The sequence below is a fragment of the Lissotriton helveticus genome, chromosome 2_1, assembly GCF_964261635.1.
Source record: "Lissotriton helveticus chromosome 2_1, aLisHel1.1, whole genome shotgun sequence".
Taxonomy (NCBI): Eukaryota; Metazoa; Chordata; class Amphibia; order Caudata; family Salamandridae; genus Lissotriton; species Lissotriton helveticus.
Window position 1 is genome coordinate 1518593959 of NC_136059.1, and position 27668 is coordinate 1518621626.

The window sequence follows — 27668 nt, forward strand, 5'->3', positions numbered from 1 at the left end:
ATCAGGTAATTGTGGAGAAGGATTTACATTTACACATCTAGAAATCGTCACATTTTCTGCTCCCAAAATTGTCTTTTCATACATGGTGATCCTGCTGTTGGTCAAGTATTGGGTATTTGTCCTAGTGAGGAGAATCTCCACTGAGTGAGGTACATACACCCTCACAGGAAATCCCATCACCATCCCTTCACTCTGTTCTATACTGACACTTGTAGCTGCCACTGCTTTCAGACAACCTGGCAATGCCTTTGCAACAGGGTATAAAACAGCTGAGAAATATGCAATTGGTTTTCTCAGTTTTCCATGTCTCTGAATCAGTACTGACAATGCACATCCCTCTCGTTCACTGCAATACAGTTCAAACTCTTTTTCATAATTTGGCATCCCTAAAGCTGGTGCTTCGCAGAGACTCGTATTTAGCTGCTCAAATGCTTCCATTTCAGTTTTAGTCAGAACAATAGGGTCTCGGATATCTGCTCTGGTTAACCTCTGCAATGGCTTTGCAATAAATAAGGATCCACTAATCCACTGTCTACAGTAACCTACCATTCCCAGAAACATTCTCACTTGCCTTTGAGTTTTTGGTGGTTTCATTCCCTGTATCATGTTTATTCTTTCCGCAGTAACATGTCTGACTCCCTTGGTAATCTTATGACCTAAGTATTGCACTTCTCTTTGACAAAATTGTAATTTTGATAGAGACACTTTATGTCCCTCTTCAGCCAAATGATTCAGCAATGCAACAGTATCAATTATGCATGCATCTTTTGTCTTTGATGCCACCAAAAGGTCATCAATATATTGAGCCAATACGGACTCTCCAGGCATTCTCAAACTCTCTAATGACTTCTTCAGCAATTGATTAAAGATTGATGGACTTTCAGTATACCCTTGAGGAATTCGGCACCATGCCAAAATACGATCTCCGAACCGGAACGCAAATATTGGCTGGCTTTCTGGATGCAATGGAACTGTGAAGAACGCATTACACAGATCTATGACTGTGTACCACTCTGCATCATAAGGAATCTGATATAAAATCACTGCTCGATTTGGTACAATCGGACAACATGGGACAACTATCTTATTAACCTTTCTCAAATCTTGCACAATTCTAAAGGTTCCATTTGGCTTTTTCAATCCCATTATTGGTGAATACAAGAACTACTCTATTTCTCTCAATATTCCCTGCTCAATCATCTTGTCAATCACTGGGGTTATTCCTTCAATTATTTCTGAAGTCATTTTGTACTAGGGAATGTTCGGGTAATTCGCACCTTCTTTTACTGAGATTTTTACAGGGTCTACATCTTTCATCAATCCAATATCTTCTCCTGTGAAATCCCACACCTCTTTCACTGTCTCTTTCAATGCATCAGGTATCTTTTCTCGGTCAAACACAGGGAACAATTTATTCTGCTCAGCCTCAATCATGAGCATAGTCATTTTATACAGGCTGTCTTCATCTGGGTTTTGCAATTCTATGCCATCTGGTGAGCAGTATATGGCACAGTTCATCTTACACAAAATATCTCGTCCTAACAGATTCACAGGACTACTGTCACACACCACAAATCGATGCATGTCCTTGAAATTTCCAATCTCTATTTCAACTGGTTGAGTCAAAGGGGTTTTTATTTGTCTGTTAGCTACTCCTACAACTTGGATGCTTTCTCCTGAGAGAGGAAGATTCTGGACTTCCACTGATCTAACAGTAGAACGGGTAGCACCAGTGTCCACTAGGAAAGTTATTTCTACATCATTCACCTTTCCATTCACATATGGACCAGACTGATCTACCTCAAGAATGGCTCCAAGCACACACTCTTCACCCTCTCTCAGGCACCGTCAGAAACTTTCATCCGACTCACTTCCACCCTCCTCTTGTAACCAATACTGGGGACACGCATTCACTCTGTGCGGTCTTGTTACCTGCTCACCTCTGCTGAATCCTGTCTCTGCACTGTATCTCTATTGGTTTACACTGTGTGGAAGTGGCGGTTGTGGCACCTGACTTTGCTGATTTACTATCTGCTGTTTCTGCGGTTGCTGCTGGTTTACCTCATACTGCACCTGTGGATTCAATGATGTGTTTTCTGGATTAACTCTTGGTGGATACTTACACTCTTTTCTCCAATGCCCTATTCTGCCGCAATGATGACCGGGATATTTCTTTTTCAGTTCTTCTATATTTCCTACTAATTTTGGTTTTGTAAAATTACCCTTTGGTTTTCCCTGATTTGCATCAGAGCTCTTATTATCTAATTGTGCTACCTGCTCTGCAACCTTTACCTGTGCCCACATAGCCTTTTCTTTTAATTTCTTTTGTTTGGCATCAATTTCTTCACTTCAATATTTGGCCTTTCTCAACACTTAATCAACTGTGCTCGAATGCCACCGTATTAGAGTGTGTTGGACCATGTCTCCTATCTCTGGTCTCAATCCATACACAAATCTATATCCAAAATGACTCATGTCTTGCTCACTCAATTCTTCATATCCACTATACTGTTTGAACACCAATAATAATCTCTCATAAAATGCATGTACAGATTCTTTCGGCTCTTGGGTTGTCCTATCTATTTTAACCCAATCTGTCTCTTTTGTGGAATTTTATTCTTCAAAAACACAATCACTTGTTCATATTTTCGCATTACATCTGGTGATGGGGCACCTGTCACTTTGTCTCGGGGATACTCTTCTCTTGGCAAATCTACAGATATTTTACATTCAGTCCATAGGTCTGCTGGCACAACTATGTCGAATAATACATCCAAATCAACCCATAATACTTTTGAAACTTTCACAAATCGATCCACCTATCGATACTATTCCACTGGTTTTTCTCTCAATCTAGGAAAATCATTTGTAAACGACAATATATCCTGTATACTCCAAGGAACATGTACATATCCTCCTCCAGGTATTTCTCTCAGGGGAAATTCATTTGCAACTGTCTCTTTTTCCCTGACTGGAAACGCTAGTGTAGATTTATCACTAATCTCCTCTTTCTTCTTTGCCCACTTAAGCCTTCATTTACTCACATCTCCCCATTTTCGCAACATTACAATTAACTCTTTTATCTGTGTTAGTCTTCCAGCAGTATTCATGTTTTCAATGTCCTTTTCTGAAAAATGTACTCTATAGGATTTCTGCAATGCTTTAATTTTGGTAAATTCCACTCCAAATTCATTTGCCAATTCTTCCAATTGATCATGCACTGTCTTTGCCTTCCACGTTATGCTTTTATATATGAACATAAGTTCATCGTCTTGATACGTTTTCAATTTATCGGTTCCAATTGTTCCAATAATTAATTCTTCCATGTCTACTTTTAACCTGGCTACATCCAATACTTTAGAATCAAGCTCTTTTAATTTTTAAGTTTTAATCCAATCACTTAGTACCTGGTCTGATGGTCCTACAGGGGTTTGCGTTACATCTATTTTTTCTACGCTCCTTTCTGGTGTAGCAGAGTCAGATTCTGCTCCAGTTGCATATTTATAAGGTAAACTCTGATTAAGAGTTAAGTCAGGCGGATTTACATTGTTTACTCGTTTAACTGCTGACAAATCTGGATAAATGTTTCTGTTCAACTTTTGTAAGCCCTGCTGTAACGGAATTGTTAAACTTGGTTCCTTTACTCTCTGGTTTTCAAATACTGGAATTACAGGTCCTATCGTTACTGGGACTGTAACTGCTTCTATATTTTTCGTAAGCTCTTGTATCTTTTCATTTAATTCATTTGTAGTTTGTATATACTCTGCAGTACTGGCTTGTTCCTCAACTCGTTTTTCTGCTCTTTTTACACTCTCTTGTTCATGACTCTGTTTAGGGGTACCAAAAAGTCTTGACTCTACTATTGAGGTATTTGGGTTGTATCTCACTTCTACTCTTTCTGGTACATCTTTAAAATTTGAAAATTACCTTTGAGTTTCATTATTTCTCTCATCTGCCGATGGACCATTGGGTGTAATCCATAAAGAACCTGGTTGATATGGTGGCGGTCTTCTATTTAATATTTATTCTAATACAGCATCCTCTGATTCACTGTCACCATAACCTTGTTTCCCTGTCTCTATGTTTTTCCTCTTTTCTGTACATTTTCGTCCTTCAAAATCATCCACCAATCTAACTGGAAACATACCATCACACATGTCAGCGTTTCTCCATCTACGCATTCTACTCTCATGTGTCTCTCCCCATAACTTTCGGAATCTACCTCTTGGTCTAACATGTCCTTTCAATCTTTCGCTTTCTAATTCATGCATCTCATCCTCCCATTCAACTAAAGCTTCGGACTGAGTTGGTCTGGGTCTTGGGTCAAGATTCATAACTTTTTCTCTCAAATCTGCCCCATCAAAAGATCCTCCTTCTGGGAAAGCTAACACACCATAATTTCTAGTATATCTCACCCAATTCTCTAACCAAACACACATATGGTAACCATATTTTGACAACATGTATGAAGCAGGCGTTTTCGGCGGAGGAAGCAATTTTCCCTCTCTTGTGACTATTGCCTTATCTTTCACAAACACATTTTTCAATTTCTTAAACCATGAAGGTTTCTTCTTTTCCTCTTCGTAATAGTAATCCATTTTTCTGTAAATTCCCTGTCTTTTCAAAAGATCGTGTACTTCAATGTTGCTGTTTTGTAACACCAACCTATCACAGCGCGGTTTACACTAACGCACCAATTAGAACAAGATACGTCTATGTAGTGCTTAACCAATAGCTTTCGCTGCTTTCTGTGATGCACCAATCAGCCTTTTCCTTGTCTTGGTAACGCGGACCAATCCCAGCGCGACACTTTTGATGTCACCAGCGCTCCGGCTTCTGCAGCGCCGACTGACCCTCCCTTACAGGGTTTTTCAAGAAGCCGTATTTACAAGATATTTTACAAAATCGGTTAGTAACTTACACAAAACAACTCCATTTGTCTGTTTCGATAAACAAAAGTGATAGTTTTCTCAATCACACAAGTATTCTGTATTTCCAGTAGACAGCGCTTACCTCTTCTCTACCACAGAATTTTGCACTTGCCGATAAAGTAGCACCACTTCCTCTACTTTACCCTTCTCCCAAGCTTGGGTTAAGCTCTATTACTCTCCCAGCAGTAAGTTTTAAACCAGGATACGCAATGATCCCTATACTTGAAGGCTAAGATTTTAGAGACTGTCCTCACTATACATTTATCCTTTCACACGTAGTGTCCCTAAACAGTGATATACGACGATACCACCGCAGTATACGATGATACTACTTCTTTGAAACAGACTATGCGATGTGCGACTTCATTGCCACACTTCCTCTGCCTGCAGACAGAGTGACCAGCTTCACGCAATCCTCGGAAGCCTTTTCAGGACTACATATAACGTAATACAAACTAAACAGGTGTTAGTCATAATTCTGTATACAAAAACCCTTATATAGCACTTTGTACATAATCCTAGCTAATTTCTATAGCAACCACTACTCTGCGACCAAGCTTATTACTGATGCAGCGCTACTCCAAAAATAATTTCTGAAACCATATCACTTATCCCTGAAACACCAGAACATACATTCACTCACCAGTGGGGCCCATATCACTGTGAGTTTCGTACACACAATTTCTATCTCACTCTTGGGATCAGTGAATCTCAATGGAGAGCTGCTGTATCATAGCGAAATGTGTAAATTAACTAAATGTTTATATTATATACATCTGCAGTTTTTGCAAGTTTACCATGGTTTTATCATCAGAAAATATACATTTAGACATATCGCCGTAAGGGTCGATGAGTCTGCTAATAAGAAAATTAGGCGTAGGAAAACTCGAGACCATCTTTAATTTCCCATTTATCTAATTTTATTAAAGCAATTTTAACATGTCTAAAAGTTTCTTTTCTTTCTTTATTTATTTAATCTTCAAATGGCATTTAAACGAAAGTTTAGTTCAAAACAGTTAATTTCATTTATTCTAGAAAATTTCTGAAATAACGTTAACAATTTAGGTTCAGAACACAAGTATTAGCAAAAGACAGATAGTTCCCTAAGTCCATTCTCCTAACTCCCTAACTAAAATCCCGCACTAAAGTGCCATTGCTGCAAAGAAAAAGTCATAGGTCGAGAAAAAGAGCCTTACATCACAGGAACATCAGCAATCCGACAGCATCTCTGGAGGAAATTAAGAAGACATTTTTTACTTGGTAAAATCAGCACTTTTTATACCTTTTTCACTAGCTCTATCTATCTAAAAGAATAACTTTTAAAGAAAAGTCGAGTCCTCATTGGTTAGTTCGGGGGCGGATGAGCATAACCTCATCTTCACATTATACAATTTCTTCCTGTCAGGGGTTTTTTAATGCCCCCATTGTCTCTCAAAGTACGGCCTAGTCGAGTTTCCTTAACTCGCAAGTAAAATTATCACGTTCAGAACCATTGCTCTCATCATTTGGCAGCGCTCTAGACTTCCAGGCCACAGTGGCCTTGAACTGCCTTCCGCACAGGCCCAAGCAGCTTGCATTCATTCTCATCTCTTCGGCTGTGCATCCGCTCTGCCTTTGGCTGTCACAGTAAACCAGTGACTCCATTGTGTCACAGGCCTCTCGAGTCAGAATGGGAACTATCATAGAAACAAACACAAATAAAGGTTAATTTTAGAAAAATAGCCTTTCTGTTTACCTCCCCCCTTACTAAGGTTTTCCCTATTAGTAGTTACCTAGCCAATAAGCGACACTTATGCGTGGTATACTCACTTTAGGTCCCGTTTCTGGCCACAAGTACATAGACAAGGGCACATTTATGCTCCATTCTGTTATATCAATGAAGCATATTAGTACAGGACACGACAAAATTACATAGTTAGTTAATTATAATTGCAACATAGGCAGAGATTAGTTTCCCACGTGTGTGTATGTCCAAGTTTTTATTCTAGGTTGGTTATTCTCATGCACCACTCTATTAGTTCAGATTACATTTAATCGAAGTGTGACTTCACAAGGGGTGTACACAATTTTGTTTCTCCACCTTGCCCGATCACCTGCGCCCTACTTGGTGATCTCCCATTTCCAGATGACCCTGTAAAAAGGCATGTACGGCTAATCATGTCTTGCTACTGCCACTAACAATGATGGTGGAGTATTTTTTCAAGGCTGTACGACGGAATCTTCCCGATGGTCATGTTCCTCCAGTTTTCACTCTCTCGTTGGTGTGTGTGGTCCTCTCCCTGAACGTTTGCTGGTATATGTGATGACCAAATCGCCGCCTTTTTTCATGAATGCACTGGGAAAACTAAATTATCAATGGGCACACAACGTCTATATAAATCACATAATTAAAAATATGAAGAAATACAAATTAAACAGTAGGAAAAAAGAAAAGTATAAATTGGAGAAAATTAATAGCTGATGTACAAAGATAATGAATTGCTTTAATTACAGAAAATATTTTCTCAAATGTCTAGTTAAATAACCTGCATTGTGAACATTCTACAGAGAATTTTCTGGATCAAGCATTCCAGCAAAGGTACCACGTTGCCTCTCTCAACCCATAGCCCTTCAACAGTCTGTCAACAAATTAACAGGTTTCTTTAATAGATGCTTCTGTTCCTATCTCACACCCCACTTATGTTACTTCCTATTCACTGTGTCCTTCTGTCAACTGTATGAACATCACTTCAGCCCATCGTTAATGATAACATGGATCCGAATAAAAACGCCTTACTAAAGGGTAGACCCTGTGCTTAATTTGAGCCGGTGGTTTCCTGTGCTCGGCACTGGCACTTATGACAGTCTGTCAAGTGGTGGTGCTGTTTGTCCAATTTAGAGATACGCACAACAGTTGTTCATAAATTCAATCTACATTCAAAATCGTTAATACCTGCCACCCAAGCTATTCTTATAGATGTGGGAGCCTGTAATAGTCTGAATTATCACACTTGCAGGAGCAGGATAGTTAGTTGTGTTGATACTGTCATTTGGCAGCGCTGACAGGGGCAATGGATGGTACAAGCTGGAGTGTCTCCCTGACAAGGGCCCTGGCACTTTTTTTTTACCCAAATTAAGCACTGACTAGACCATTGTGGACCTCGCTCATTTTCAAATCGCTCATCTCCTCTCCTTTTCACCCCTCTCTGATTAGGCCTTCCCACCCCTGTCTCCACCCCTTTCCAACCCCTGTGGCTGCCTAGCGTCCCACCCCATCACAGGATTGCTCAGCAGCCTTTTAATCCTGCCACTTTTTACACATCACTTGCCCCTTCCTTATCACTGCCTTTCAGACCCCATTCCCTGCCCCACTGTTGTTTGCACCCGTTTGACACTGCTCATTAGTCCCACCCAATGACACCCATCCGCCCTCATCATAACTGTCAGCTGCAGGTAAAGCATGCGGTTATGCAGCCACCCTGTCAGCCCTGTGGCCTATGAGCTCAGGCTTCTTGTACTTTTTGATGGTCTTTCAGTTTAGACGTCAAAGGTAGGGACGATCAGGTGGTATATGGTAAAAATGGCAAGTAAAACAGTGTTAATCTCCAGAAGTATCATAATACGAAAACCTGTGCTCTGCAAAACACCTAAATAAATACACTGTAGGCTTATGTCTTATAGTAATATCCCAGCTCTATGTAAAAAAACAAAATGGTTACAAATGGAATGCTTGAATTTATCACAGCCATCGATAATTACTCTGGGTCACATTCCAGTCTGCTGTACCATTACAGGCTGACACCAAGGATTTCCAAACCAGTCGTAGTCATGCCCCAGTAGGTGCAATTAGTTTGATCTGTTAGGCCACTTACGCTTTGAAAGGGAAATCATACACCCCATGACTGGTTTCAACCTTACTAGGCCTCAACAGTTAGGTACTGCCTGAGTCATGGGCACAGTTATCTACGAGGCCCACATCTGGGCCTGCACATAGTACTTAGAGCATCTCATGAAGAAAACCAAAAAGGTGGACGCTTGAATTAGACCCATGTTTGGGTCTACCATTCGCACTTAGGGCATTACACTGAGAAAACCATTAAGTCATTGGTAGAATGCTTGAATTAATGTTGGTTGTAATTACTTTGGACTGCTTTCCTGTCCGTAGTTGTTTTGCTCATTTTGCCATTACAGACGAGTACTAATCAAATGTAAATCCATCTTGATATGTCTCAATAGGAACAGTCCCACCCCAAAGTGCGAGACAACTTCTCCTGTGAACAGGAACACAATCCGCTCTTAACTGGTTTCCTCCTTATTGGCTCTCACCACTGAGGATCAGCCTGAGCCGTAGAAATCCCATGACTTAGCATACCTTTTCTTTAAATTATTATTTTATTTTCTTGGTCAGTCAAAGAGTACATTGTTCACTTTATGATATATATAATTCCAAATTTCTGTACATGACAGGGTCAACGTGTTAACATATGCATGTTTCGTCACCTTCGTTGTCCATTAGTTTACATAACCACATTATAAAACAAAAATAAAAGATTGACTTAATGCATTATGAAACAGGTAAGAGGTAGAAACAGATTTTGACATTCAATACACAGAATCTACATAGTCTTCAGCCATCAGAACATAGTGGGGTGCAACAGTCAGTATTGTATGATAAATATGCACTCACTAATGTACACAATCAGTCCTCTACTTGTGTGGAACTGAGGTATTGCACCAGCAGATCCCAAAAATCTCGTGGACGAGAGGCCTGTGGTAGTTTCTCCGCATATGTTTCCAAAGGTGCTTTACAATACGTCATATCTATAATCCAATCTTTACATTTCGGTACATGCTTGCTGCCCCATCTCATTGCTATTCGTCTCTTAGCCAGCAGCAGCGCCACCGCCAGGAATTTACATCTGCGTGCCAGTTTGATCTTATAAATATCCAAAAGGCATACCAAGGGAGCATTGGGGATCCGCTCAGACAGTATATAAGTGAGAGTGTTGGTTACTTTCAGCCAGTAAGGATGGAGTTAAGGGGCATGACCAGGCCATATGTAAAAAGTCCGCATTGGGGGCACTACACCTGTGGCACCGGTCATCCGCTCTTAATCCGTATTTATGCAGCTGCATAGGCATATAATATACCTGGTGTGGAAACTTAAAATGTATAATTTTCAGGTTGCAATTTGGCGTAAGCAATTGCAACTGTATGCAACTATAGTCCCAATCATCTTTGACAATGGCTTCACCTAACGTTGCTTCCCATCGTGTTAGGGGTCTATCCAGGGCGTGGAACTGTTCGCGTTGAGCCGTAGTGTAAAGTTTTGTAACTAAGCATTGCAGCGTTGTGGATTTCAATAGGACCTGCACTGTATTATGTGTCAGCGGTTCTTCCGGGAAAGATGTGTATAAAGCTTTGACTGCCATTCGCAGTCGCAAATATGCAAAGATTTTTAAGGGGGTATGACGCGTGCTTAATACTGCGTCATCTTGTGATATATACTTTCCATTCCGAAAAACATCCCCCATAGTGTGGAGTCCTATCTCATGTAGTACATGTAGCATTTTGCATTCCTGTGGCATCGTAAGTTGTGGGTGATGACGCAGAAGTAGCGCCGGTGCATATGTTGGGAGTTAGTGCGCACGTTTCGCTAATGTGAGCCATGCTCTTGAGGCACTGTCTAGGTGATGATATAATTGTAAGTAAGGGAGTAGGGTGCATGCTCTCGTATTCTACTGGTATATGCGGTATGTGCCTGTGCAAGTGTAGCCAGCAGTGGGCGTGTTGCGCCTATGCGCAGTAATAGTATAGTTGGAGGTCGGGTGCCCCAAAGCCCCCTTGAATGTAGGGTTTAGTCAGTTCCATCTGTCCTACCCATGCATGTTTTCCCGCCCATGTCAGCCTAAGCATAGCCGTGCGCAGTTTGGTGAACAGTGCTTGTGGAATCCATATAGGTATATTCATAAATAAATAAAGAAACCTTGGCAGTACCACCATTATCTGTAGCGCAATTCTATCAGCGAGCGACAGAGGTATCCGGATCCATCTGTCTGTTTGATCTTCTAACTTGGCTATTGCTTTGCCATAGTTTTCACGTAGCACTAGCTCTGGATCTCGGTGTATCCAGACACCTAAGTATTTTACTGGTTCTGTCTGCCACTGCAGCGAATAGTCAAGTATTGGTTTAGTTGAGGAAGAGCTTAGCGCGCACCCAAGATGGTCGCGTGAGCTCAGAGCTCCCGGACCCTCGCCACCTCCACCGACTATCCTGCACCATATCCTGATTTGGACGACGGGCTTGTGTGGTCGTGACCCTGCTGATCATTTCCCCGTTTCCGCATTTCGCTTTGGCTTCAGGGAGCCGGAGATATGGACCTTTGAACATTTTCGGCCTGCTCCGTGGTACTGCCCCGGGCTTGATTTCCCTGCCAGCCGGGTGGTAATTGAATAACAACGGCACGTGTGAGTCTCCCCTGCCCGGTCTCCAACTTTCGGTTTCGATTCTTGTGCCTCCACCTCCTGGACTCTGCCTTGGTCGCCTTGGTGGTTTGCTCCTTTCTACATTGTGCGCCCTCGCTTGGCGATCCTGATCTTCACTGCTTCTTGACTGGTGGCTGGCCTTTAACTATTCTCCGAATTGCTGAGGTGCGCTTCGAGTGTAGCCATTTTCACTAGGTCTCAGAATACCCTCCGGGGCGCACGACCTAAAATGGCCACCAAGCCTGAGGGAGAAAGACGTAAGACCAGACCGGCAGCTCGAGGAGGCTCTGTGCAATCCAACGTCATGGATCGATATACTCGCACTAAGGGCTCTCCGGGCGGACCGACCAAACCCCCGGCCAACCTTGGGGACGATTCCTTGTTGGATGGAGATCTGTCGTTGAAAGACATCATGGGCGCCATTACTGGGATGAAGGCCACGCTAGGACAGCAATATGAGGCCCTGGCCCATAAATTGGACACAGTTGCCATAGATGTTACCCTGATCAGGGCGGACCTTGCGAAGACTAACAAGAAGGTCAAATCCCTTGATCTGAAGACATCTAGCCTTATTACCGACGTCTCCGAATTACAGACTGAGGTTGGTAACCTGAGGTCCGCCTGTGACCACCTCTCTCGACGCCTGGAAGATTTTGAAGGCCGCGCTCGACGGAACAACGTCCGACTGGTCGGGGTCCCGGAGACGACGGAATCGTCATCGGTGGACCTACTGGTGGAGGACCTTGTCCTGAATCACTTAGCGCCCAAGGGCCTCAGCAAGTTTTTTGCAGTGGAACGGGCCCACCGTGTCCCGGGTGGCCCGCCTAAACTTGGAGCTTCTCCGCGCCCCATCATTGCGCGGATCTTTAACTTTCGTGACAGAGACGTGATCCTACAGGCTTCCCGCACGTCGGGCCCTACGGCTTATGAGAACGCCGCGGTTAACTTCTACCCGGACTTCACCCAGCAGGTCCAGAAGCAGCGCCTTGGATTCCAGGGGGTGAAGAGGAGACTGCGGGACAGGGACATGAAATATGCCATGCTTTTCCCGGCTCGACTGCGTGTGGTCTACAATGATAGAACATTTTTCTTTGATCATCCTGGAGCGGCCAGCGACTGGCTGGACTCACTGCCCCCTTGAGAACAATTTGACTGTCCTGATCACTCCGGTGGTGCGGGGGGCGGCCTGGTGGAGCAGGAATGAGGAGCGAAACCGGCTCCCGGACCAACGTGTTGACTTTCGGCAGTGGTTTGATGCTATGCTACTATTGTTGGCTACTGTGTTGTCTGGACGGGGTGTGGGTGGGGGTCGGGTGTATCTTCCTCCTCTGGGGTTCTTTTCGTAGATTAGTTGTATACTGGGGCGACAGGCACACTGCAAGTTGGGGTGGCTTTTGAGTCTTACGCAGGGGTGCGGGGTGGGGGGTATGATAATGTTTTGGGGGGTTGAGGGGTTTCGGTTTGTGTTTCATTGTTTTCTTCAAGGCATTGTATTGATGGTCTTCTGTGTTTACGTGTCGCGTTTGGAGTGGGGGGGACCTTGGGGTGGTCTGTGGGATGGGGGATAGGGGACTACGTATACTGTGTTGGAACGTCAATGGGTTGGGTGATAGAATTAAGCGGGGGGTGGTTTTGCAGTTGCTGCGACGCCTATCACCAGATGTGGTTTTGCTTCAGGAGACGCATCTGCTTGGAAATACGTGTCATGCAATGAATAGGCGTGGCTATCGTCTCATTGCACACTCAGGTTTCACTTCTGGCTCCAGGGGGGTGGGTATTCTGGTTCGGACCTCCCTCCCTCTTGCCGTTGACGACATTATACTTGATGATAGGGGGCGATACGCCGCCATTGTGGGGCGCTGGGAGGGGAGGGTGATCACTTTGTTTTCGGTCTATATACCGCCAGGCCTCCAAACTACGACCTATGCTGATCTGGGTAGAGTGGTTCTGGGAGTCCCCGAGGGTCTGCTCGTAGTAGGGGGAGATTTTAACTCGGTAGTATCTGGGTTGCTTGATCGTTACCCTCCCCGTGTTATTGCACAGTCTCAATCCTGGCTGGGGGACTTCCTGGAGGCGCTGGGGTTAGCCGATTGCTGGCGCTTACATCATCCTGGGCAACGGCAATATACCTTCCACTCTGGGGCCCACGGCAGCCTTTCGAGACTTGATTATGTGCTGATGCCCTCCTCTCAGGCTTCCCTTATAGGGGAGGTCAAACATCTTGATGTACATACCGTGTTTTAGCCACTTCACCTCGAACTTCTAGTGCAAACCCCACTATAATGGTACCACCAATACCATTACACTCTAGCCGCTTATAGCCTGCACCCACCACGCTATAAAGTCGGCAGCCAGATGTATACAATGAAATACAGCCAAGTGACTCCTTTCTTTCCTTGTATGTTTTGTCCTTGTCCTTATATGTTATATGTACAGGTGTTTTTGAGAAGGGAATCCCCCTCTCACACATAGAAAAACACTTTAGGGCGTGTATACACATAGTCTGAAGTATACACCCACTAGTTTTAAACACACACACATATTTTATCCGTCCTGACGAAAGCCAGCTTACTCATAAGGCACTGGCTGAAACATGTTGACCCGTTTCAGGATGTGGGAGGTCGTAACTCGCCTCTAACATCCAACAGCCTTATTTTTAACCGCTGACGGTGACCCAGCCATTAAAGTCTAATTTGCCCCCGGGCACTGGGATCCCCGCCAAGCCGTTTTAACTCACTTTCCATAACACCCTTCACCGCACACTCAGCGACATACCTGCTCCGCTGTAATCAGGCGTCGAAGCACACCCGGGACACGCTAGGTGTCACTGGGTGGGCCCGATGATGAAGCATGCCACCAACTAGGTTGGTGGGTGAGGGCTTCATGAGCACACCTACCAGGTGCCCCGTGACGAAACATACTTGAGTCCTTGAACAAAAAGTAAAAATTAACTTTTGTTAAATCCTGTCTATTCGAGCTAGTCCATTTTTGATTAACCACAGGTCAAACATCTAGCCAGGGGTATCTCGGATCATTCCCCATTGTGGTTGGTTGTGAACGCGCACCTAGGTTCGGAGGGTCGTATCGCCCCGATTAACCCCTGGTACCTCCGCGATCCTAAGATCAGGACGGAACTCCTTGCTGCGATCAATCACTACTTTGCTGAAAATGTAGGCTCAGTGTCCTCTTCTGTTTCTCTATGGGAAGCGTGCAAAACTGTAATTCGAGGCCAGGCCCTCTCATCGATTGGCAATGTTAAGAGATGTTGGCGGGAGGAGGTTGTCCGTCTTGAGACTGAACTTTCCGCTCTTGAGGGGGAGTTGGACTCTGGGGTCTCCCCTGAGAGGCTGCACCTTCTGGACCTGAAACAGCTTGAATATAGAGCGCTGGTGACTGAAGCGGCGAAAGAGATGGGTCGTGAACGGCAGGGGCGGTTGTATGATGTGGGAGATAAGGCTGGGAAATTGCTGGCTTGGTTGGATAGGAGAGAATGCGCGAGTCGGGTAGTGCCTGTTGTGGTTGATGTGAATGGTGTAGATGTCACTGACCCCGCTGGGATCGTTACGCGCTTTGCTGATTATTTTCAGGTAGTGTACTCCCCTGTGTCTGACCGACCGGAGCAGGACTCCCACTTGCTTCTACGTAATATCTCGCTCCCATGCCTGTCTGATCCAGAGAGGGATCTGTTGGAAGCTCCGCCCACGGCGGATGAAATTGCGACCGCTATCCGCTCGATTCGATCGGGGAGGGCCTCAGGCCCTAATGGACTCCCCATTGAGCTTTATAAGCTCTGTCCGGATGTACTGGCGCCGTATCTCGATCGATGTTCTTGGAATCACTGGAGGAGGGGTCTCTTCCTCCTGACCAGAGACTGGCCTCCATAGTAGTTATCCATAAGTAGGGTAAGCCACGTAACCGTTGTGAATCCTTCAGACCTATCTCCCTGATAAATGCTGAACCTAAGATCCTGGCCAAAGTCCTCGCCAATCGTCTGGTATGTGTTATAGGCGATCTTGTTCACCCGGACCAGTCCGGATTTATACCACACCGAAACACGGCACTTAACCTTCGACGACTGCATGGAGTCCTCGCGCGAGCGGGCACCGGCCATCTTGGCGTCTTTAGACGCCACCATGGCGTTTGATACGCTCGAGTGGCCTTATCTTTGGGCAGTCCTCAGTAAATTCGGTTTTGGACCCGCCTTTATCCGCTGGGTGCAATTGCTCTATGCTGACCCTTTGGCCCGGGTAGTGGTGAATGGGCGTGCCTCGACCTCCTTCGCTCTTGGTAGGGGGACACACCAGGGTTGTCCTCTATACCCGCTCTTGTTTGCCCTTGCTCAGGAGCCCCTGGCGGCTTGGTTGAGATGGGAACCGTCCTTGAAGGGCATTAGATGGTCCCCGGAATTTGAAGATCGTGTATCTCTGTATGCAGACGATATACTTTTGTACCTTACGTCACCTCGTAAATCGTTGATTGTCCTTTTTGACGTTTTGACTTCTTTTCATAAAAATTCCGGTCTAGTTATCAACTGGTCAAAATCCTGTATTTATGTTCTCTCCGGTGATGCTCCCCTTCTGCCACGTGGATGTCCCATCTCGGTGGTACTGGAAGGTTTTAGGTATTTGGGAATCTTTATCACCCTGGACCCTGTGCTTCGATATGAACGCAATCTGCTGCCCCCTCTCCAACGCCTCCGTGCAGATGTTGGAGCGTGGAGTAGGCTTCCTCTCTCTCCTCTGGGATGAGCGGCGTTGTTTAAGATGATGTCACTCCCCCGATTTCTTTATGCGCTTCAGAACACGCTTGATGTTGTACCGGCCAGCTATTTTCGGGAGATTGAAAGCCTCCAGCGGCAATTGCTATGGGGGGGCCGTTCTCGTATTGCCCTTTCGAAGCTCACGCTCCCGTGGTACGATGGCGGCATCGCTCTCCCTGACATCCGTCGCTATTATTGGGCCTCTCAGCTGGGGGCCATCAACCATGGCACCTACGCCCATTCGCCAAACCCGGCCTTTGCGATGGATAAATGGTTGCTGCCCGGTGGTGACTACAACAGGGCTCTATACGCGAAGTCGACCGTCAGGTCGCTTACGGGGCCCACTAAAACAGCCGTGCAGGTGTGGCATCGGGCCACAGCTGCTACAGGATGGGCTGACAAGCCGACCCGTGCCACGCCGCTTTATGCTTCAGATAGACTCGGCTCCCTCTGGCAGTCGAAGGGGTTCGATCGGTGGGACATGATTGGGATCAGCAGGGTTGATGATGTGTGGATCAAGGGAAGGGTCAAGTCGTTTGAGGAAATGAAAGTTGAATATGGGCTGAATGATAAGGAATCCTTTAGATATGTGCAGGTCCGACACGCGGTCCTGTCTGTTTTTCCCTTGGGCTCGGACGTTCCGGAGGCGTCCCCGCTTGAAGATCGGATACTGGATGGGCATGTCCCTGATAGCACGATCTCACTCATTTATAAAAAATTAATCAATACCAGGATTGATCTATTGGATAGCCTTCGAGAGTTGTGGACTAGTGATGGTTTGGAGCTAGATGACGAGGACTGGCAGGCGGCGCTCTCTTCTCCTAAGGAGGTGGCTATTCCGGCGCGCCTTCGCTTTGTCCAGCTCAAAATTCTTCATAGGGTGTATGTAACTGGTCCGCGTCTGGTGCACATGGGATTCTCGACGGATGGATTATGCAGACGTGGTTGCGGTATGGTGGCCACGTTTCTACATATCATTTGGGAATGTCCTGCAGTACTGAGCTATTGGGCTCGCGTGCATGAAGTTATGAGTGAGGTCACGGGTGTGCGGTTGATGCCTGAAGCGCGGAGATGCTTGTTGAATGTCTGGGAACCGAATGATTGTACCCAGGCGCAGCTTCGATGGGTGACATTGGGTAACATGATAGCTAAGCGTGACATTGCCCAGCTGTGGGGCGCTCAGAGGCCTCCGACGGTTCTGGCATGGCAACAGAACATGGACTGGTCCATGTTTCGAGAAAAGACTGTGTATGTCTCCCGAGGCAGGCCTGGCAAATGGGGGAAAATTTGGACTCAGTGGAACGCATACCGTGGTGATATATGTACCCCCCCCATTTCAGGATTTGATACCGACCTGTCTTCCTCCCAACCTGATGTTTCCTCCGCAGGAATATAGATGTGTTGTCTGCTTCTGTTCTCCTTCTCTTCCCCCCCCCCCCCCACAGTATTTTTCGAATGCAATGATGTCTGCTTCCATGTATACCCCCCCACGAACCATGTGGTGACACGTTTGTACCGTACTGCCTTGTTTTCTTTTGTTTTTCTGTTTTCTTGTTCTTTAAATTCAATAAAAAGTTTTCAACAAAAAAAAAGTATTGGTTTAGTTGTCGCCGGGGTGAGCGGGATTACCACTGATTTGCCCCAATTAATACTCAGGCCAGAAAAATATTCAAACCTAATGTATTCTCGTATAAGTTTATTTAAGTAAATATCCAGGTATCTGGTGTATAGGACCATATCGTTCGCGCACAGCGATATACTAACAGGGCGTAATTGGAATTGTAGTGCTGTATCTGCATGTCTTTGTCGTATCTTACACACTAGCGGCTCTAGTACTAGCGAAAAATAAAAGCGGCGACAGTGGACATCCCTGTCTCGTCCCTCGATATATGTTAATGGGTTCAGATGTGTTGGCATTTATTCTGAGCCGTGCACATGGTTCTGTATATAATAATGTTATCCATCTCAAAAACGACTCTGGGAATCCCATTTGTCGCAAGACGTTGAACATATATGGCCATTCCAGCCTTCGCTGCGTCTAACCCAGCAGTTCCGGGTTTAAGTGGTGGAACATAGCAAATATGGTCCTTAAATTTTCTGTCGTTGAACGTGGCGGAATAAAACCTGCCTGATCTGGCAAAACCAGCTTCTGCATTCGTGGCTTTAGTCTAAGGGTGATGATTTTGGCTAGTATTTTGGTGTCCATGTTGATTAATGATAGAGGGCGATATGACTCGCATTTAATCAGGTCTTTATCAGGTTGAAGTAGAGTGATCAATAATGCCTCACGTAATGAAGGAGACAACATGTCATCTTCGTACGCCTCCTCATACATGGCAGCCAGGTTAGGAATCAATAAGTCTTTTTATTATTTATAAAACTCCCCGGGTAATCCATCCATGCCCGGTGCTTTATTATTTGGGAGGGAGTTTATAGCTTCTTGTATCTCGCTATAATAAAGTATTCTCAATGTTCATCAGACAGCCATGCCAGGGCTATGTCATCTAGGTATTGACTTATCTCTGTGGTAGATGTGGTTGTCCCTGCAGTATATAAACAAGCGTAATAGTCTGAGAAACAGCTTATAATAGAGGGGGTGTCGTATTTGGGTATGGCCTGTGTGTCCACTATCTGAGTTATATAAGATGTTGTGTGCATGAGGCGTATCTTACTGGAAAGCTTTCTTCCTGGCCTACCTCCCTCGCCATAGACACGTGCTGTGTACCTGCGTGAGATATATTTGAGTTCACTCTCTGCAAACTTTTAGTAAGTATCAATATTTCCCCTAATATCAGCCAGGAACTTGGGGTCAAGGGTGTTTGTGTATGCGGTCTCCAGTCGTGTAATGTCCGCTTCAACAATGGATAGTTGTCTTCTGACATCTTTGAGGATACCCGCATGTTTGCCAATAAAGAATCCGCGGATCGTTACCTTAAAAGCCTCCCATAGCACCTTGGTACTATCCACTGAGTCCACATTGTGCTCAAAGTAGTCAATCATAGCCCATCGAAATTCAGCTTTAAATACTTGGTCTTGCATTGCGCTGGGTTGCAGGCGCCATGTATACTGTCGCAGGGTGTGGGAGGGGATGGCAAGTTCTCACCAGACTGATGCATGATCTGAAAGGGTTTTTGGCATGTGTGTTATTGCAGTAGTCCAAGCGCTTACCTACACAGTGGCTATCCAGAAGTCGATTCTTGACCACGTGTTGTGGGTGGTAGAGATGCAGGTGCTCTCCCTGCGGTGAGGATGACGTAATCGTCATATATCTTTCATAACATAGTCGTCCATACCTTCCTTGAGTATCTTTGTAGATTTGGCTCCCATACCTATCATTACATGTGGGCCTATCCACAAGGGGATCAATACAGGTATTAAAATCTCCTCCCCATAGTGTTGCTGACGGTGTAAGTGTGACATCCTAAGTATGCAAAGTCTTTACAAATTTTCTGTGGGTGTTTTAGACCTCGTATATTCCACGTCTTGAACGTCAGCTTTCTCGTGGCCCGGGACCTGCTATCCATCCCCTGTGAGAGTGGCTGCAATTGCAAGGTAACGTCGGGTGGATGCGTATATCACAGTGTATGCGGCAACTTACTTCTTAGCTCTGACCATGTTTCTGAACTTTCTGCCCCTACCTCCCCCTCCCACTTTGCCATGCTAATTATAGCGAAGACAAACCCAATAAGCTGATAACAATGTCCCCCACCCCCAAACATTCCCATAATGAAAAAAAGGAGGTTGTGGAGCACATAAGGTGGCGGGAGCTACCAGACGAGAGCCCCAGTGACAACGTCACGCGGGGTTCGTTCGTCCAATCCTATAAGATTAAGAAAAATGATAATACATTCAACATAACCTAGTAACATCAAGGGCTATAACCATGGATTGTTGGATGCAAATTACAATTTTGTCACATGCACCTGTGCTATGCATGTGTACATTATTGCCCTCTTTTCTGTATAATAGTTTTTAAACCAAACTTTCATGTTCAGTACTTATCTGAGTCCACATAAAGCGTTGCATGGAACAGCCCTTGATCTCCGTCTCAAAATCACAAGTAGCTCAGAGGAGGCCGAACTTTATTCAACATCAGAGGTACTCCCTTGTTCGCCCCCGGGAGATTTCCGACGTGTAGGTTGTGAGTTTTTTATTTGCAAATATTTAAGCACCTCTTTGGGCTCATTGTAGACCTTACTCTTGCTGCCATTTGTTACTCTCAAACGAGCCGGGTAGATCATTGCGTAGGGGATGTTGTTCTCACGCAGTTTCTTTTTTACTTCCAGGAATTTCTTTCGTGCCTCCTGAACTTGCAAGATGAAATCCGGATGGATGGAAATATCCATCCCGTCGTAGTTTAGACTACCCAGTTCTCTGGCCTTGCGGAGTGCCGCATCGAGGTCTCTATAATTCAAAAGTTTCGCAATTATAGGGCGCAGCCTCGACCCTGGTGGAGGTGGTGGTGCGAGAGATCTGTGCACTCTCTCTACAATGTACTCATCCAAAAAGGTGTCCCTGCCAAGAAGAGTGATCAGAAGGGTCTCAATATAGCGTTCCATGTTGCCTGTATTTGTCGATTCTGTAACACCCATGAAGCGCAGATTATTACGGCGAGACCTTGCTTCCAAATCCTCCGTCTTCGCCATTATTGCCGTGAAGGTCTTATCAATTTTCACTTGTTTCCTCCCCATTTGGTGCTGTGCATCTTCTGTATCTGAAATGCGACGCTCTGCCATGTCTATCCTCTCCGTATGTCTATCTAGACGTTCAGACATGCGATCGACTCAGTAGGTTAAGGAGTCTATTTTCCCATCAATATTTGACAGTGTTGATTGGATCGTCGGAAACATAGAATGGAAATCTACGGTCACGTCAGGGCCCGCTGCTGACGTATTTGCCTGGTTGCCAGATAGGTCGTCTCTGTTATTCTCAACTGGCTTCGTCAACTGCTCAAAATGCAATTTGGGCTGGTTGCTGTCTAAATTCCCCATATTTAGAGCAGCAGGTTGTGCTGGAGTTGGCGCCCAAAGTCTGCCTCGCGGGGGTCAATTGTTCACACTTGCAGCTAGTGTGTTGAATGGGAATAAACAGTTGTGGCCAATGAGTTTGCACTGTCTCAGCCCAGATAATCCTCTTGCACTGCCTTAGGTAATCTCGAACATAGAGTCTGCGGTTCTCATGAGCAGCAGGGATCTTCAATTATGGCGTGGTAAGAGCCCAGTCTCCGCAGCTGGGGTCTCAGCACTCCAGGGTGCGCTGATGTAGGATTACACAGCAGGTCACCTCATGGGCACAACGTGCCACCCCCAACAACCACCAGACAAGGGGTTGGTAGATAATGCAGTATGTCTGTGCCAGATATAGTCAATGTGCAGGTGAGGTTGAAGCGGCGCCGCGGCCCACCCAACCAGCCCCCCCAGGATCCTACACAATGGAGACACCGTTCGCAGGGGAACAGCGCCTGCAGGGTGCAAATCGCCAAAGTGGGGCCCCCGCTCAGGCTGGCAACGTACTCGCTCCAAGGTCAGTGGGGCGTATGGTCTATGCACAATCTAAGCCCCGAGTGTCTGTGCACTAATCTCGGACCTTGACAGCTGCAACAACAATCGCAGATGCAAACATCCAGCATAGGTGAATCAAATGCAGGGATTGCATTCTCTTACTCTCCTTCATGTACGTTAGGTGCGGTATCGCCACACTCACAGCAAATAGACAGCAGGCAGATCGTTGTGTGTACAGGCGTTTCCTCCCCTATATCACCACCGTCATCTCACCATAATGGAGCATTCAGCGTCACAAGGCCGCACTCGGTGTCTTTCTCACCTGCGGTGGTGGCGCTATCAAGTTTCCGCAAACCTCTTTTCCGCACTTCACAGTGTGCAGGACCGTCAGGAGCAGTGCAGGACGGAGCGGCGGCCTCAGCAGCGGACACGCTTGTTCGGTGGGAGCGCGCTCAGCGTTGGGTCCACGCTCAGACCCGCCCGTCGCTCATGGCAGCGATGGCGTCTGGACTTCGCGGTCTCCTCCTCCGCCCCTCTATAACACATGAGAAGGCGGTGGGCAGCAAAGGGCAAGGCAAATCAGTGATTGCAGCGGCAGTCCTGGCCAGGTGTAGCCGCACAGTGTCATGACCACACCCGCAGTGCTTCCTCGTCTCCGCCCGCGGGGCTTGCGTAGCAGACCTGCCGGGGCGCACACACCCATACAGCACAGGCCGCGTCTCAGCCCAGAGAGCGCTGCAGCTTTTACCCCTTACAACGTGGATTTCGGCAGCAGAAAACGGGTCCACAGGTCGCCGCCATCTTCCAGTGCAGGTATCTGTGATTTTGGGACGATTGTCTGGTTATGTACTCAGGATAATTGCAGGATTTGGACACGACCAGAGGAGCTCGCTTACAGAGCGGCCATCTCCAGGCGTGGCTAGCTCCGCCCCCAGCATACCTTTTATACATAAGGTCTTCTCACTGAGAATAACCCATCTCTCAAGATGCACTAATGCCATCACACAGGGAGATGGCCCTGGGATGATGTAAATGGGTTGCGTGCAGAAAATCCATGAGGGTCAGAGTGGTGTTAAATGGGAAATAACTTCTCTTAGCCCAATGTCCTAGAGTATAAAAACAACATTGAATTTAAGTAGCCACTAAAAATGAATGAGCAACAATTCCTTGTAAAAGAGGCTTGTGATGTAGGAGGAGGGTTTAAGAGGTGTGATGAGGTGGATTTGTGATGTTTCAGGTTAATTCAAAGACATTTTAGTGTGATCATTCAGGTAAAATAGTAGAAGAAGAAGGGAAGAAGAAGGAGAGACGTGAAGAGGGATGAGAAGAATGAAAGAAAAGTGCAAGGGCAGAAGAAGAGCAAGGACGAGAGGGAGATAGGAGAAAGGGAAATGTGGTGGTGGAAAGAAATTAAGGTATTTATATTATTTTCTATTGAAGCAGAGGGAACTATCTGACGAACGGTAGGAAGCAGGGCTCAAGTTCTAAAAAAAGAAATGGGGGGCTCATCAAGTTAGGCAGAATGGGTGTGACATCACCGCACGTGACTGAATGTGACATAACAGGAAGTAGCATCACAACCCATGACCTCACAGGAAGTGACATCAGATCTTAAGATCTCACATATGTTTAGCAGGTCTAGCATGAGTTCATTTGAGCTCATTACAATATTTAACAAGTTAGATTTTGCATTAGGGTTGTGCCAAAATATTGATGCAACCCTGACGCAAAATATGGGCCTCATCTTATACAGTTTTTTAAACCCTGCCACAAAGAAATTGGCAACAAGGAGAAAGGTGGCAGTAGATCTTTTCTGCCTAATTGTTTATGGGGTTTAGTAAGGCACCTGCTGCAGAGATCTTTGTGTGCCAGCTAAATCTCAGGGAATAATAATAAAAGTAAGATAACTATTGAGGATAACGTATTTGCTGGAGAGATCTGTATTTTGCCTAGTCCTAGTTTTGAATCAAAGCATAGAGGGTTACTGTCTCCTGCAAAGCACATTATGTAACACACAGATGACAGGTTTTTATTTTGTGTAAATGGATAAGTAGGTTACTGCTTTTAAGACCGAGATCCTTTTGTTACTTACAGTTCCTAAATTGTAATCTTTCTAATATAGCACAGTGAGGCATGAAGGACATGTGGCTCCTACGTAGACCTTGCAACCTGCATTGTCTTATGTAACACATCCTTTATATTGATGTACACAAATATGATTTATTGTCAATATATAATCTGTACCTGTTATGTAGAGCGCTGTGAGTTGGGATGAGTAGTGCTAAAGCGCTATAATAGAAATAAAACAAAATAGTGGTATTTAAATTATTTGTGTAAATACTGGGGCGACCAACACATCTGACATTCTTACAGTGTACACATATCTCTTATATACGGAGACTGAACAAAGTCAAAAGCATTTCTCTCTTAAGTACCTGTGAAATGATAAGATGTGAGCCTTTGGTTCCCCTCCATTGCATCTTGGTATGAGGCTCCCGGTAGCTCCCAGGCAGGATACTTTAACAAATTTGACTCCAGCTTTTGTTATGGACCAAGCTGGAATGTGATAAGCCCCTTCCCTGCCTGCACGTTGCTGCTCAGAACAAAAGCAGACAACGTACAGGTACTGAAAGTGTCCCGGTGTCAGAAAATTACACCAGAAGGATTTCAGCATATTTCTGTGAATTCCGTGAGAAGTAGGAAAGGAACGTGGCACTCTGCTGAAAGCAGCCAGCTTTGCAGCAGGGGATACAGCATCTACCCTCTGAAAATAGTGGGTAGAAGGCGTCTAACCTCGTCTACTGTCGACTCGACCGCAGGTAGGAAGGAGATATGTTAACCTTGCACTTAACACAAGTAAATGCACTACTACTGTTCTCTGTGTTAAAGGGTAAACCATGACCTCACTTCCTGTACAGCTCCAATAACATCATCTTTCAATAATGTCTGTTTATGAAACCAACTTTTTACTAACGGTGGTAGGGGCCCTAAGGGCATGAATGTGGCAGCAGACATGTGCGCATGGTAGGTTTGTGGTTTTGCGTCTTTCTGTGATGCAACTAATGCCTTACGGCAGATTTAAATCCCTTTTGAATAGTGGAATTTATATGAAGGGAATTCTGAAAAGATTTTACCTCTTTTCTCTCCAGCAATGGAAAACATGCTGATTAAATGGTAAGAAAAGATTAGATATGTGTTTCTCTCCTTTTCACCATAATCATTGTGGAAATAATAGATTTAAATCCACACATTGCATATAAACAGCCCTTTGCTGTTGTACTTCCAGTGCTCCCTAAGTAATTAAATATTTTTTGTTTTTTCCCACCAGGATTTCCATTTTCCAATACCAATGTGTGTTTGCGAAAGGATGATCAATCAACTACAGGACTGGTCACTTCTGATGATTGTGTTGATGTAGAGGATAGCAGCACTGACCTGAGCTCAGGTATGTGGTTGGAGTTAAGATCTTTTTACTTCCTGCAGCTTACTCAATTAAATATGGCATGGCCATTCATCCTTTCTATGAGCATCATTAATTTGTGTGATAGTAGTGGATAAATTGTGCCTCTGACCCCAAGTGGTGGGCACTCGCACTCTTTTTTGGAGACTGAGACTTACTCTTCATCAACACACCTTGTCCCAGAGCAAGGAAATGAAAGGGATAAAGGGGAGAGAGAAAGAGGGAGAGAAAGTTAGGAAAAAATGGCAAATGCAGAAAGCAGGAATGAAAATGAACTTGCAAGAGTGAGATAAAGAGACAGGAAGTGTAGGGTCAAGGAAGAAAGAGACGAGGTGGAATCAAAATGAAGCAGCCTTTGCATACAGCAACCCCAGCATTGGGCTTTACCAGCCGTGGGCTTCTAAGAATAGTTGTAGTGTGGAATAAAAAATTCTTATCCTTAGATAAAAGAATGATATGCAGACTTTTCTGTGCAAAAATGTAATGTTCGAGGCATATGAGCTGTAGATCATATGCTCTGCATAGGTCGCCATCAGTGTTGGGTCCGGATGTTTGCACTTTTTTTTTCTTCGAGGAAGTCTTTCCAGTCACGAGGTAGGTGACTCCTCCTTTCGGTGATAGTGAGCATGGGCATCGACTCCATTGTTAGATTGTTTTTTTCCGCCACCGGGTTCGGATGTTACACGCTGCGCTCCGGTTCAACACTGTTCCTTCTGTTTCCCTCGGTGCGCAAGACACTCAACCTCGACGGTATTGCTTCCGATCGACTATACTATTCTTCGATTGTGTCTGATTTTCTGGTTAAAACTCTCTTTCATTTGGGAAAGTTTGTGGTGGGCCGTCGGGCCTACCCGCGTCGGTTCAACTAGCGGTCGATGGAACAAGCTCCCTTTAAATTCTGCCCTCGGTGCCATGCAAAATACCTGTGCACCGACTCACACTGAGTGTATAACCTGTGCCTGTCCCCTGAGCACAGAGAACAGGACTGCGCCACTTGCAAGGCGTTCCACTCCAAGAAGACACTTTCCGATCGTCTGGCTCGATGTCGTGACATGGAAAGTCAACGCACAGCCTCCATTCCCGGACCTCAATCAGATGAAGAAGCCGAGGACGCTATTGGGGCCGAAGAACAGCAGGAACCGATCTCAGTTTCCGAGTACGGCTCCAGACAGAATGATGACATCCCGCAGGGACAAAGTACTGTGACAGAAACTTCCTCGCCCCAACATCCACCTCACCCCAAAAAGAAGGCTCAGGATCAACCTGCGCCCTCAGGCCCTGGATAGTCCCGAGATCACGCTTTCGACGCCCCGCCTTCGGGCTCGGCTCTGTAGCCTACAAAAAAGCCTTCCGGCTCCGAAAAGCCCCAATCCAAAACTGGAACCGAGCCGAAACCTTCCGGATCGAACTCTTAAGTCCAGCTCCGACCCTCAACCATCGGCACCGAAACACACTTCGGATTCGAAAACACCAGCCCCTAAACCATCGGCACTGAAACCTTCGGCGCCGAAACAATCGCAGGTACCGAAGTCACCACAAAAAACACAGTTTCGACTATCTGCTCAATAAACCGGACCCGAAACAGAAAGTGTTGTACATTTATCCAAAAACTGGGCATATCACCACCACAGTGACTCTGAAGAGAAGGACTGATGCTGAAGAGGAATATCACATTCCTTTGAAGAAGAGAACTGTCGGTACTAACCATTCCCCTCCTCCTCTGCCTCCTCCTATCTCATCTCCTCCTTTTCCACAGTCTGTACCTGTGCATACTTCACCTCAGCATTCACCACATACACATGACAACCAGGATGATGGGGATGATAATGGGGATGACGATGATTAGCCAATACCTGCAGACCCATGTGATGACTACAACATTAACTGCCCCACAGGCAATGATCCTGACCTGTATCCTACTAGACACTCTCCCCCAGACAACAGTGTAGGTTACATTGAATTGCTTGGTAGGGCTGCCAGTTACCATGGGGTGCTGCTCCACAAAGATTCCCTCAAAGAAGATTTCCTTTTCGAGAACCTTAGCACTACTCAAAAGTCATCACACATTTTACCAATGCTCAATGGTATGATCAGACATGTGGATGATATCTTTAGTGATCCTGTCAGAGCACGTATCATCATCATTCAATCTTTATTTCGGCCGTTGGCCACCAAAGATATACAATAAAACATATATAAATCAACATGAAATCGACATGCATAATCAATCGATGCATTCTTATACAGTAAAAACCTTAAAATTACATGCTAAAAGAATTACATTTAAAAGTGTAAACCTTAACATCAAGAGAGGGCCTGCATCTTCAAAATACGGGTTCGAGTGTGCCACACATTGGTGAGAAATTTCGCTATTGCAAACACAGTTAGTGTGGAAACATCAGTTTTTAAAATTCTATACATTGGAAGGTACTCCCTGCAACCCAAGTTTCTAATCAATGGTAGGAGCCAGTATTTCCTCGCTGCCTTATACACTGGACAAAACAGAACCACGTGTAGATCGCTTTCCTCCGCACCTGCACAGGCCGGGCACT

General features: G+C 45.4%; 1 protein-coding gene across 2 annotated transcripts in view; it reads left to right on the forward strand.

Moving 5' to 3' along the window:
• The window catches only part of LOC144818744 (uncharacterized), a 397421-nt gene that overhangs the window by 39153 nt on the left and 330600 nt on the right, over nt 1-27668 (forward strand). For both annotated transcript variants that reach the window (XM_078676448.1, XM_078676447.1), the window contains exon 5: nt 24985-25101. In XM_078676448.1, the coding sequence (XP_078532574.1) occupies nt 24985-25101 (117 nt within the window). The remainder of the gene's footprint in view (nt 1-24984; nt 25102-27668) is intronic.